General features: G+C 35.2%; 1 protein-coding gene and 1 long non-coding RNA gene across 2 annotated transcripts in view; both read left to right on the top strand.

The window, feature by feature from the left end:
* The first annotated feature begins 3,926 nt into the window (after window positions 1-3,926).
* Window positions 3,927-6,768, top strand: LOC107654022 (uncharacterized). Its single transcript, XR_001630295.1, has 3 exons — window positions 3,927-4,015; window positions 6,210-6,312; window positions 6,536-6,768. It is a non-coding gene; the product is annotated as an uncharacterized LOC107654022 (long non-coding RNA).
* A 2,096-nt stretch (window positions 6,769-8,864) lies between these two features.
* Window positions 8,865-14,019, top strand: part of LOC107654020 (serine/threonine-protein kinase BRSK1-like) — a 22,657-nt gene continuing 17,502 nt past the window's right edge. Inside the window, exons 1-5 of the mRNA XM_016440902.1 lie at window positions 8,865-9,257; window positions 9,364-9,458; window positions 10,295-10,380; window positions 10,505-10,645; window positions 11,824-11,940. Of these exons, the coding sequence (XP_016296388.1) occupies window positions 9,173-9,257; window positions 9,364-9,458; window positions 10,295-10,380; window positions 10,505-10,645; window positions 11,824-11,940 (524 nt within the window). The 5' untranslated portion in view covers window positions 8,865-9,172. The remainder of the gene's footprint in view (window positions 9,258-9,363; window positions 9,459-10,294; window positions 10,381-10,504; window positions 10,646-11,823; window positions 11,941-14,019) is intronic.

The raw sequence follows: 14,019 nt of genomic DNA, 5'->3' as shown, positions 1-14,019 counted from the left end.
ATTTCTGAGTTAATGTTACTACATGTCTGTTCCAATAAAAGACAGCATTAGGGCAAGAGACTACCTCGCGCTGGAACGGAGTACGAACACTCCTGTTATTTGACTTTGTGGTCTGTTTCAAACACATTAAGATGTGGCACAACCTGAGAAAACTGGTTATTAAAACCCTTCATAAACATAACAATCCCAGAAGGAATGGCTCCAAAAACAATAGCAAATTCTCTTGCTGTAACTGGGATTTTTTTTTTTCTGCTGTAAAGTTGGGCATTTTAACATGGGGAGTCTATGGGATTGACTCCCTTTTGCAGCCAGCCTCTAGTGGCCAGTTGACGAATTACAGTTTAAGTCACTTCCATGTTGGCTTCACGAGAGAGCGGGAGGTTGCCGCCCGGTTAGCAGGCATATGCTGAACAGACCACATGAACATTCATACCACTTCCGTGGCGTGCATAAACGAAGGAGCGTTTCAGCTCAGGCTCGAAGACTAACGTTAGACGTAGAAGCTCATTAAATACATCGTATGGCGTTTTAATGCATTGCTGCTAAATGTCTCGCAAGCCTCATACTGTAAATGGGAGCATTGCACATGTTTAGCATGCTCTCAAACGGCCTTGCTTACATTTTAACCAACAATTTGAACGAGAACCGGTTTGAAACTGATAAGGTAACTTAGTACAAACTAAACGAGGCTGCTAGTTGTAGATCAAAACATGAGGAAGATATATAAGTCCGTTATAGCTAAAATAGGGAGGGAATTAATAAATAAGCGCGCGTATGAGTTTATTGCGTGAGAAAGTACTAGATAGTAATCTGTTTTAAAGCAAACATACGAGCCTTCAAACCCCCATAAATAAAATGATACATAAAAATTATTGTAAATACAACAGTTCCTGGTAATATGAGTTAAACTGGAAGCTCAGATAGGTTTGCAGGCTTAGGTTTATGTAACATAAATGCTGCTGCTGCTCGAGATCGTCCACTAACAAAGAAAAAGGAGGAACCTACCACGTGACAGGCGCGCGATCCGAGGGAATTTCGGCAACTATTCCACCACAATCGCACAATATTGTCACCAAAGCCCGAAATAAGCCGTTTGGTAAAGCAACCCCGCCGCCTTTGCCATATCCGTGTCCGCTTCGTGAAAAACACCCCGGTTTCAGGAACCCTTTTCGCTATCGGCTCCGGAATCACGAAATGGTTGATACTAGACAACACCTTGCCGCTGCTGTCCCCTTCAGTGGATTATGGATAGCAAATGTATATTTTTCTTTATATTATGAATCGATGTTTTGCTCAGATACGAGTTCTTTTCATATACGCCTTTATTTACAGATTGGAGGTGGCATGGACCACCGGTTTCGAGATCATTTTCTCATCGTTGCAGGGAGAAACGCACGAAAGATGGCGCCTCGTTCGTCTCCCTTGGATTTGAGGCTGACTAATACAGATGCACAGCGTGTAGCGAGAAGCCTGTAGCCGCCGCTAGAGTGAGCGCAGAGCAGCACTTCGCTGACTGGCCACTAGAGGGGGACTGTGAACGCACTGAAATATTTAGGAAAAACGTGGTATACATATCTTCCGCCAAGCTTTTTTTTTTTTTTTTAATTAATACAACCAACCAGATGGTGTATCTTTTGAACAGATTCACAGTCTTTACAGCTTTCTTATTAGTAGAGTCAGAAATCAAACACATATAGAGTTTTAAATCTTCAAGAACATTTCTATAGAAAGGCTTACGTTTGCCAAATTTACATTTATGTATAAAATATTTAGCCAAGAACAAAATAAGGTTGACTAAATAAATAAGCATCTGACTGTTCACGCGCATGTGTATATCCTATAGAATAACATTTTCATATTTCAAAGAGATATCAGGAATTATACCATGAAAAACACTCCATATGTTTTTCCAGAGATTCTTCGTATAATCACAATACCAAAAGACATGGGACAAATCTTCAGTTTGGTCATCACAGAAGGAGCAACTTGCATCAAAGTCATCAGAAATAAACCTTTGTAAAAAAAAATAAAACCTTTGTAGGATAGCATCGATGTATCATTTTATAAGACACTTCTTTGATTTTATTGTACATAAAGAATTTCTGAGTTAATGTTACTACATGTCTGTTCCAATAAAAGACAGCATTAGGGCAAGAGACTACCTCGCGCTGGAACGGAGTACGAACACTCCTGTTATTTGACTTTGTGGTCTGTTTCAAACACATTAAGATGTGGCACAACCTGAGAAAACTGGTTATTAAAACCCTTCATAAACATAACAATCCCAGAAGGAATGGCTCCAAAAACAATAGCAAATTCTCTTGCTGTAACTGGGATTTTATAGTGATAAAATTCCTCAAATTTAAAAGGTATCCCTTTGTCATTAAATAACTGACTAACCAAAATAATAATATTTTTTGCCCAATTATCAAAGTAAATTGATTTATTTTTGTACAGTAAATCTCTATTGTGCCAAATTATATTTTCCGCTAAGCTCAACCGTGGTACCAGATGTAAAATATTCGAATAAATATTTTTAATTTACAAATAAATGAATGATTCAAATATTATTTTAATTATTTCCCGTTTCCTATAAATAATTACAACTTTAATTATGCTCATTATTCTAGGTTAATGTCAAATTTTCTATAAATAACTCGCAATAGACTTCGTGTAGGCATACTGCCTGTTGTCACTGAGCATCGTAGTTTCTTTTTTATTTCTAGGCACTGAAATTAGTTTATTATACTTTGTCACTCATTTTAAAACCCATTAAAACTCATTTATGTCAAAATAATTTTTAAAAGAAAAAACATAATTATCTATCTATATATCTATCTATCTTGGTTTTCAAGAATTATAAATGCAGCCAGGGGTTACAAAATAATAATAATAATAATACAAGCTAAAGTAAAAATTCTCTCTCTATAGATAGATAGATAGATAGACAGATAGATAGTAGACTGACAGACAGATAGATAGTAGACCAACAGACAGATCGATAGTAGACAGACAGATAGTAGATAGAGTCGAATGAACAATACCTTAAGTCAACCTGCATGAAGACCAAGTATGTGTCTGTTGGAGTGGTATCAAGGTTTGTCATACAAACAGTATGCAGTATTTGGTATATGATGAGAAGCATTTTTATACTGAAGAACTGAAAAATAAATTCGTAAATTTGAAATAGTCAAAACAAGTCTATGAAACATGTCTTTTGAAAAAGCATTCATAAAACTTTTACATGTATTCAACATGTCTTGAAGGAAGTTCAACAGCAATGAATGAATAGTAGACAGACAGACAGACAGACAGACAGATAGATAGACAGATAGATAGATAGATAGATGTTGATTATTTTGTAGTTTGTTCGTGTTCCTACTGGCTCTTGTAAAACTGCGCCATCTTGTGTTTGATTGGAGTCTTTTTTTATGTCTTATGTTATGACAAAGTCATAAATAAAGGGATAGTACATAAATAAAAATGTTGTTATATATTCACCATCCTGTTTACAATAAAATGTAAGACTAGAGAGGATATGAAAATGATATGGAATATGGAAAATATGTTTTACACACACACACACACACACAGAGAGACTCTTTTAAATGGATAGGAATTAATAAACATTAGTTTAAAATCTACCCCTTGTTCATGAATGAATATTTACAGCAGACATGCTGGATCTTGATTTACGTTATTCTGAAACAGAAACATTGCAGATATCTTGTATTATTAATACCCAAATATATGCAATATGTACCTTTCAAGAAGGAACATTCCATTCTATTCTAATTTTGTCAAAGTCACTTTTACTATATGATTCCTGCCCTCTCTGACACTTTCTGCAGCCTGTTTCTCCTCCCTCTCTTCCTCCTCCTTCCCGCACAGCCTGGGAAGTAATCCTATATATATTAGTTGTTCACCCTGCTCTCTGACATTGTGTCACACAAAGAAAAATGCCTGAAGAAGTTCCTGCTCAGTGCAAGGCTCCCAAAGATGAGCTGGACAAATGGTGAGTCAAATTTCAGTAAGGATATACATTAATGCAACACCGAATTTTGAATACTTTAAATGTCTGGTGCTTTTTTTTTTTTTTTTTAACTGTTGCATGCTTTATAGCTCAGCATTTGTTCTTGTTCATTAACCAATATCATAACACCTCCCTGTATATAGGTTATCTGTAGTGGTTTGTGAATGAACATTTTTGAAAGACTAGTTAAAACGTGTGTTGGATTCAGTATTGAGCACATGGTGCTGGGGGTTAGCAGGTTTTGAAATTGATGATGCAGGTGAAAAATGACCCACGTTAGCCATCGTGTTACTAAGTTAAAGCATGTTGCTGTAACACACGTTCCCCTTGTGCTTGCATTTGATGTCAACAGAGCTTTGGAGATACATATTACAATAGATTCTGTCGTTTTTCCAGCATTGGATGCTTTCACGAACAAATGAATAAACTCTATCTTCAGTTGTTAACAAAGCAGAGCGCTCTCTTTCTAGGTCAAAAGGTCAGAGGTCAATGCACTCACACAGTGACACAATAATGTGAACTTTACGGTGAGTTGCACAAGTTGGACCATTCACAAGCTAAGCGCTATCTACTTTATGATTATCTCTCAACTGGTTTACTCGCATGCATGCATTGTAAATTGAGGTCATCATTTGTGGTGCATGACTTCTAGGTTGGGTGCTTACATGTAAAACATAGCATTTGTCAGAAACAGAGTATTGCATTATGTATAAATTCATTCAATAATAATTCAGAGTACATCTGAGATTACAAAATAAAATGAAACAAATGCTTGAGTCTTTGCAGTATGAATATGCACGAATGCATACAAGTCAAAATATAATTATAAACATGTCTCATATTTGTATGCGACATTCAGAGCAATATGCCAAATGCCAAATTTAGCATGAACTTTAGTAATGTATATGTGTGATGTAAATATAGCCTGGTTTCAAATAGGCTCACACATGGAATGGCGAGGGAGTGGAGGTTTGCTCACAGCTCACATTACATCGCCTGTATTGCAATGTCTGCGTTATTTATGAAGGTTATGAAGTCGCCGTCACGTGCAGATCTGGTCTAGACTTTGAAAGCACCTAGTGTTTTAGAATTATGTATTATCTTTTTTATTAGATTTTAGCCCAGTGAGAGACTTCAAACTAGCGATCTGTGAAGAAAATCTGCAAATCTGCATACCATGTCCGTTTTTTTTTTTCAAGAATTGTTTTTTTTTCAAGGATATTTCACCCAAAAATAAAAATTTGTTGAAAATGTACTCACCCTAAGGCCATCCAAGTTGTAGATGAGTTTGTTTCTTTATCAGAACAGATTTAGCATTACATCACTTGCTCACCAATGGATCCTGAATGGGTGCCATCAGAATGAGAGTCCAAACAGCTGATAAAAAACATCACAATAATCCACAAGTGATCCACACCACTCCAGTCTGAAATGCAAGTTCTATATCCATAATATTGCTTTCTCCAATGTAAAAGTCGTCTTGTTTGAATCAGGAGAGAAATATGCACAGATCGAGCACCGTTTACAAGTGAAAACTGTTCTAAACAAATATGTGGGTGGATTTTGATGTGAGAAGACAACAGGGAATGGACTTTTCACTGGAAGAAGTGTTATTATGGATTATGGACTCATATTTTGTCCAGAAGTGATGGTTAAACTGACATTCTCTTATTCTGACGGCACCCATTCACTGCATTGATCCATTGGTGAGCAAGTGATGTAAAACTAAATTTCTCCAAATCTGTTCCCATTAAGGAAACAAACTCATCTATTTTAGATGGTCTGAGCCAAGGGTGAGTACATTTTCAACAAGTTTTCATTTTTGGGTGAAATGTTCCTTTAACTATAACTAACTATAACTAAAACTATAATATTTTTATATATTTCTTTTTTTAAATATTTGTACAACAAAATATAGTTTAAAATAGCTTTAGTTTGCTTATAATATCTCACACTGCAAGACTTCCCAAAGTATATAACATCAGCTAGCCATATCCTAAAAAAAAAAAAGCATAACTCTGAAGACTCTTTCATGTGATGATGTAACAACACCCTTTGACTCCAAGGAATGTGTCCCCTTTGATCCTGACATGAGATCAGTTGTCCAAAAAAATCAATGCACAATAGGTGCAGACTATTTCACTGTTAGCACTGAACAGACTGTATATGTGTCCAGTGTTCAGGGGAAGGGTGCAGAGGGCTGTAAGGAGCTGCTGGAATCTTTTGAGGCCTGTGTGAAGGGGGCCACGACAACCTCGTGAGGGGACATGCATTTACATGTGAGTATCGAATACTGATATTATACCCAATATATTCCTAATTTTATTGTGACTTTTCTTCTCTCTGAAATGTATCTGCAGTTTGATGTAGCACAGTTTCTGAAGCGTTTCCTTACAGTAGTACTGTGAAGTGATCGTGTGTACATTTCTCTTCTGTCTGGATGAATGCATTGATTTGTTGATTCTGAATTTGTCTGATTTTCTTCTGCTATTTTTAACTTAGGGCCATCCTTTCTGGGTCCTCCAGTGTCCTTGCATTCCCTCACATTGCACTGGACTAAACCATTCTAAGGACAGTGAAAGGGGTGCAAGTGCTGGAAAGCAGTGGAAATGTTTCTTTTGATCCTGGGAAGTCTTGTTGGTGTCCCTCATGTTGTCCATGATATCTGTAACTGTGGAAGAAAGAAGAACCCAGTTTTATTATTATTTTCCAGATTTCACACTGTAAAAAAACACAGTGCATTTCATTTGATTTTGAATAAATTACTATAATTGTTTCTTTATTTTGTCATTACTACACAAGCCGACAGATTTTAACCATGACAATTAAGAGGCAGCCTACATAACTGTGATCACTAAATAACTGAGACTAAATAGCTTCGTAATAATTGCATGCAATGATTGATTGACCTTTAACTGTAGTGGTCTGCATACTGCACATTGTGGTTTCCTGAAAGTGGGCCTGTAGACACAGCACCTGACTGTCAGCACCATCTATTGAAGAAATACTGATGGTGTTGACAAAACCACTTTCATACTTTTCATCACATATTAATCATGCTCTAGTCGTGTTAGTTTTATAGTACTGCAAGCGAGGACCTATGAAAGGTTAGAAAAAAATTGCAATTTGTGTGAAGGGGTTCACATATCATGGTTGTGACAAAACATAAGCACAATGATGTAAAAAAAAAAATCAAACATTATTTGCGATTTATATGATTGTATTGACATATGGTTGTGACAAAATATAAGCACAATTACACAAAATAATAATTAGTAGTAGTAGTAGTAGCATAAAAGAAAAGAAAAATTATTATTATTATTAACATAAAATAATCAAAAGTAATAAAAATTCATCTGAGGCTGTGTGAACTTGTTGAACTCAAGTACTCGTACTAAAACTTTGTTGAAGTATTAAAATTGTGATATTGTTTGATTTTATATTTTTATATAATAATCATAATAATAATTATAATAATAATAATTATTATTAAATATTTTCAGTTTTTATGTTGAGGTTGATGTATCACTGGTTGTGACAGAAAATATAAGCACAATGACATAAAACATCAATAAAAAATAATTAAAAAAATGAAATAAAAATGAAAAATAATAAATAAAAATAAAATAATAAAAACTAATCTGAGCCTGTGTGACCTTGTTGAACTCAAGCACTTGTCAAGCATTAAAACTTTGTTGAACTTAAAATTTGGATGTTGTTTGATTTAATATTTTTTATATAATAATAATAATTATTATTAATTATTATCGCCGTAATATAATGTTATGTATAATTATAATTAGGCTATTATTATTATTATTATTATCAGTTTTTATGTTGAGGTTGATGTATCACTGGTTGTGACAGAAAATATAAGCACAATTACATAAAACAACAATAAAAAACCATTAAAAAAATGAAATAAAAATTAAAAATAATAAATAAAAATGAAATAATAAAAACTAATCTGAGGCTGTGTGACCTTGTTGAACTCAAGCACTCGTCAGGCATTAAAACTTTGTTGAACCTAAAATTTTGATATCGTTAGATTTTTTATTTTTATTTATTTTTTTTATTTTTGTTAATTTTTTTATGTTGACGAAAATATGTGAAGGCTGATAGAGAAGATACAATTCCAAAAATGAATTAATTAAAAACTATTTTTGGAGTAGGCTACGTATTTGGTACTTGAAGATGCTTATCATTCAGTGCCAATATATTAAGTATGATTCTACGATCTGATAGCATGACTGTATCGCGAGGAGCAGATCTGTGGCGCGAGGTGCAGTGGAGGGAGGGTGTGGGACCCGGATGCTAATGCGAGGAACCAGAGCGGAGAACATAACGCTTTACAACGCAAAAAAACAACAACAACAACGTCAAGACACGCAAAATATTAGCGCGCGACGTATCAGTCACCATCAAAAACACAAAACCCCTTCCCCAAAAGTGACCGGCGAGAGAGGACGCACGGCGCAGACGAGAAGGAGAAGGATGAGGATGCTGCGGTCCGTAGCTCAACATCAGCAGCAGAGCTGAAGCAGTGCTGCCAGATCCGCGGATGCAGAGCGAGCTGGATCTCCTTACGCGATCGCACTGCTCGTTTGGCTTGTCTTGCTCAATGTGAAACGACAGCAAATGGTGAGATTCGGTCTCCTTTACCTGGGAGTTAGGCCTAGCACAGGTGTACTGAAGGCTTGTGTTCACTTATATTTTACAAACACTAGCCAGGAGGAGTTTCTAAATGGTGTTTTTGTCACGAGGCGATGGCCAGCTGCTAGATCCATCTAGAAACAGGAGCTTACTAACAGGACCTGGCTTTCTGTAATGACTGGGAACGAAAAGTCTGATCGATTGAGAAGGGTGACTTTGATTGGCAGAGCTGTGAATTAGGCTGCTTCTATGGACCTGACTGTATCTTTGCATTGCCATCGGCATCTTTCCCCTCATCTACATGACAAACACAAAGAGTCCAGAATAATAAATGACAGCTTTTAGGGAACCCCGAGCTCAGCATGGATATATTTCCAGGTTGTTGCAGACCCTTGGGAGACTATTTTAGAAAAACTCAACTCAAAAACGGTGCGCTGTGATAACATTGCATGCAGTAGCAAGTTTAGCAGGAGCCAGGCCGCCACTATGTCTAAGGAACTGTCAGTGACCCCGGCAGCTCAGTATGTGGGGCCGTATCGACTGGAGAAGACTCTCGGGAAAGGCCAGACAGGTAAGGAGACGTTGTTTACGTATTAGATTGTCTGTCATTTTTCTGCTCCTTTCAAAGCAGTTGTCACTGATGAACTGTCTTGTGCATGTCTGCCATGTCAATATAGGTCTGGTGAAGCTCGGGATTCACTGCATCACTGGCCAAAAAGTAGCCCTCAAAATAGTCAACAGAGAAAAACTCTCAGAATCTGTGTTGATGAAGGTAAAGAAAGAATTAACTCTTTTTTAATGCTGTGGTTTTTGTAAAGTTTTACACCGTCATTAAAATTCATTTTAAATATTTAAATTAAATTATAATATTGTATACAGTAATGCATCAGATACAGTACTGCCTAATTACAGAATATCACTGAGATACTATTATAGTTTTTATAAATATTTTGAATTTTTATTTTCACTGTAAATTTCAAAATGTTAGCATTACTTGAAAAAATCTCGCAAACGTATCGCCTCAGAAAAATCTAGTTAAGGTTGCTCAATATATTCAAGTTTACTCAGAAGCCAATTTATGAAAACTTGAATATGATAAGTAACCTTAACTAGATTTTTCTGTGGCAATAAGTTTGCAAGATTATTTTTTTTTCAAGTACAGTTAACAAATTGAAATTTACAGTGTATTTTCCATTTTCATTTTAGGAAACGTTTTAGTAATTAATTCTTTGCCATTTTATTAGTTTTTGTCTATATAATTTTCATACCTTTTTATTTCAGGTTCAGTTATTTTTTCTGTTTTTCAAGGTAATAGATTTTTTTATTAAAATAAAAAAAATACATGTTGATTAAATGTTTTAAATATTTTATTTGATTTCAGTTAACATTCATTTTATTATTTTGTTTTACTTTTTAAGTATTTACACCAAATACACAAAATAATGATCTTTAAAAAAGCATCATATGACCCCTTTAAAAAAAACAGTTATCATGGCATGTTTATCAAAACAATTTGCTATTTTGAATATGCTATTTATAAAGATGCTAAATAGATAATACTATATAAAGAGTGGTAAATATAATCTTTCCTTTTTCTCATTCAACCAGGTGGAGAGAGAAATTGCTATTTTAAAACTGATTGAACATCCACACGTGTTGAAACTCCATGATGTTTATGAGAATAACAAATACCTGTGAGTTACCACACTTTTACATGCTTTGTTCTAGGCTTCACTCAAGAACATTGTTCTTCCTGCTCTTCATTTGTTCCTATGTTGAAGCATTTTTTCCACTCTTTCTCTGGCTCCATTCATGCAGATATTTGGTACTGGAGCATGTTTCAGGAGGAGAGCTGTTTGACTATTTGGTGAAGAAGGGCAGACTGACGCCTAAAGAGGCACGAAAGTTCTTCAGACAAATCATATCTGCTCTGGACTTCTGTCATAGTCACTCCATATGGTAAGACACAAATACTCTCTCTCTCTCACACACTGTAAAAAAAAATCAGTAAAATTTACGGTAAAAAAACCGGCAGCTGTGGTAAAAAACATCAAATTTGAAATGTAACGCAGGGAATTCTGGGAATGTCAATTTACGGTTATTCACTGTAAATTATACAGTCTTTTTCACTTACAAAAATGGAATTACCGTTAAATTCCCTGTCATTTTTTACAGTGCACACACACACACACACACAATTCTAAATAATAATAATAATATAAATAAGAATGAGAAAGGACATTTATTTTATTTTTTACTCCTAAATGCAAGCTGATTTAGATCATGAGAATCCCTGAAATCATCACATTTTTTGAGAAGCTTTATGATTTTCAGTTTGGTTGAAAGTGATTAAATTCAAAATATGTGCAAAGTGGTTCCACACTGACCGCATCACAAATTAGATTTCTTTGTAAAATATACTTACACTCACATTGTAGCTCATACTGTAGTTATAGTGTACTAAAATCAAATGTAAAACAGAAGAATACAGCATTCGCTGGTGGTTATTTTGAATAGGTGTTCAATTGATTTTGCATATGGTGACACAAATTTGCATATGGCCTTTTCCCCAAGCTTTTTATATTTACATGATTTTGATCCAAAACCTTCTTTTTTATTTCCTTTGTTACAAACTATGTTGCGCCCTGAGTAATTTCACCAATTAAATATATATGTTTGAACATCATTATTGTTAACTAAAACTAAAACCATGAATAACATCTTTGTAACTTAAATTAATACAAAATAGCTCAAATTAAATTGAAAACTGAAAATATAAGAATAACATAATTTGAAATCTTAACAAAAGCAATAACAGAATGTAAACAATACTGAAGAAACACTGCATCATATAATTTGGGACTGGAAAAAAAAAATCAAATCAGATTTCTTTAGGGGTCTTTTAGCAGTGATTATTAACCCTACTGACACAGTTATTGATAATGGTTTGTTTTCAACATGATTAAGGAGTTTTTATTCCCTCATATGTTCATATGTACAGGATGATACAGGTGTGTGCCATTGTCAAAGACAAGGATAAGTGAAATAGACACTATATATCTTCCAAAGTATGTTTTCTGTGGAGGGTTGCTGGTGAGCAACATGTTCAGAGCCGGTTGTCCTCTGTGCTCCTGTAGTCATAGAGACTTGAAGCCAGAAAACCTCCTGCTGGATGAGAGGAACAATATCAGGATTGCAGACTTTGGCATGGCCTCACTACAGGTGGGAGACAGTCTGCTAGAGACAAGCTGTGGGTGAGTATTGTGTATGCGTGTGAGTATTATAATGCTTTTTGCTTGCTTTATTGCACTTAAAGCTGCATGCATTGCAATATGAAATGGATAATTCTGATACTGCATGCTGACTGATCAATGCAGATTTCAGCTATGTTAAAGTACAAAATATACAGGTTTTGAACACTAAAGCACACTTAAGAATGTATGAATGTCATTGAATTAGATGGCAAAATGTCATATGTAGCTACCACTAGACATTTTTTTTATAAATGGAAGTTGATAAGGGAATTTGTTCAGTAATATAAATACATTTTGGCTTTAAAGGGATCGTGAACTGAGGGGAAAAAAAAAAAAATTCCCTTGATCTTTTGACATATAAGAGGTCATTGTGCTATAAAAACATCCTGTAAGTTCCAGAACTCAAAACTTTCTCGTTAGCCTAAAAACAGCTTATATTGAAGCCAGTCTGCCAAAACCACAGCTTGTGGAATGTACGACTCTATGACGTAATAGTGTGGCTAAACACCGCCTCCACGTAAGAAGATCAACGCCTGCTTCTACATCGCTGCCTGTTTAGCCCCGCCCACCGATTCGCGCACGTTGTGTAAATAATGAGAGGCGAACGCAGGTCTACGCAGAAACCAAGCGATAAAGATGACTCAGAAGACAGCAAGACGCTGTGCAGTGCCAAGCTATGGAAAAACAGTCTTTGCATTGCCTTCCGTCTGATCCCAACATTAGGAAAGAGTGGATGAACTTTATTTTTAGAACTCGGTCCTTTGTTCACTTCAGTTTACCGTGGATTCGTTTACAAACAAGACACAATTTGACATGGGATTTTCAAAAGATTGAAACTAAAAGATGATGCTGTGCCGAATATTGGATAATGTCGCAACATTATGACAACATCGTGAGTAACTGTTTTTATTACGTGATCATTATTATTGCTTTGTCTTTTAAACAGATTTGGTTTGACATGTGCTGAGTATTTATGCATTTTAAACCTAAATCACTGCAGCGTCCATCTGTGAAGGACAAAGGCTTTCAGACATACACAACTGTTAGCCAATCACAGCAGTGGCATTTACTTCCAAGTCTACAATCCATCATGCCTATTCAAACAGAGCGTTCTCATGAGGGGAGTTAAAAAACAGGACAGAAAATAGCCTATTCTAAAATTTGATGCAAAAAGTGGACCTCCGAAAACACTACAAAATAAAAAACAAAGGCAGTTCATGACCCCTTCAAATTTTCTACTGTATTTACTATTTACTGTTAACATGTTTTATCACATCGCTAGAATGTTACTAGCATGGTTTAAGCATGTTTTGTCACCTTGTTAGTTTTAACATAGATGTTGTTAACATTTATCATGAAGCTAGCATGTTTTACTTTGTTTCTAGCATGATTTAGTATGTTGCTAGGATTTTTTTTGCATGTTTTTATATATTGTTACCATGTTTCATAACTTTGCTAGCACATTTTACATTGTTGCAAGTTTTAGCACTTAGGATGTTTTAGCATGCTGCTTGCATGATTTTGCACTTAGTTAGCAGGCTTTAGCATGTTGCTAGGACATTATGGCATGTTCAAGCATGATTTATCACCTTAGTTTTAACATTAGGCCTATAGGTGTTGTTTAGCATGATGCTAGCATTATGTTTTATTATGTTGCTAACATGTTTCTACCATGTTTCATCCCATTACTAACACATTTTATATTGTTGCTAGCATGTTTTAGTACGTAGCTAGTAGGGTTAAATGTCCTAGCATGTTTTAGCACTTAGCTAGCATGTTTTAGCATGTCTCAACATGTTTTAGCACTGCTAGCATATTTTCACATTGTATTGGGCTTTCCTAACATTTGTAACCTGAAGCCATCCAGCTTTAACATGTTGCTAGCTTTTTATACATTACTATTTGCTTTGATGTTTCATCACATTGCTAGCACATTTTAGCTGGTTGCTAGCATGTTTTAATATGTGACTAGCATGTTTTAACATTCTGCTAGCATGTTTTAGCAATTAGCTAGCAGGTTTTATCATGTTGCTAGTAGGGTTGCAAAAAGGTGGAAAATTTCCAGTAAATTTAGGAAAT

The sequence above is a fragment of the Sinocyclocheilus anshuiensis genome, unplaced genomic scaffold, assembly GCF_001515605.1.
Source record: "Sinocyclocheilus anshuiensis isolate Anshui unplaced genomic scaffold, SAMN03320099.WGS_v1.1 scaffold454, whole genome shotgun sequence".
Lineage (NCBI taxonomy): Eukaryota > Metazoa > Chordata > Actinopteri > Cypriniformes > Cyprinidae > Sinocyclocheilus > Sinocyclocheilus anshuiensis.
The sequence above is the reverse complement of the archived record's forward strand: the minus strand, read 5'-3'. Positions and strand labels throughout refer to the sequence as shown.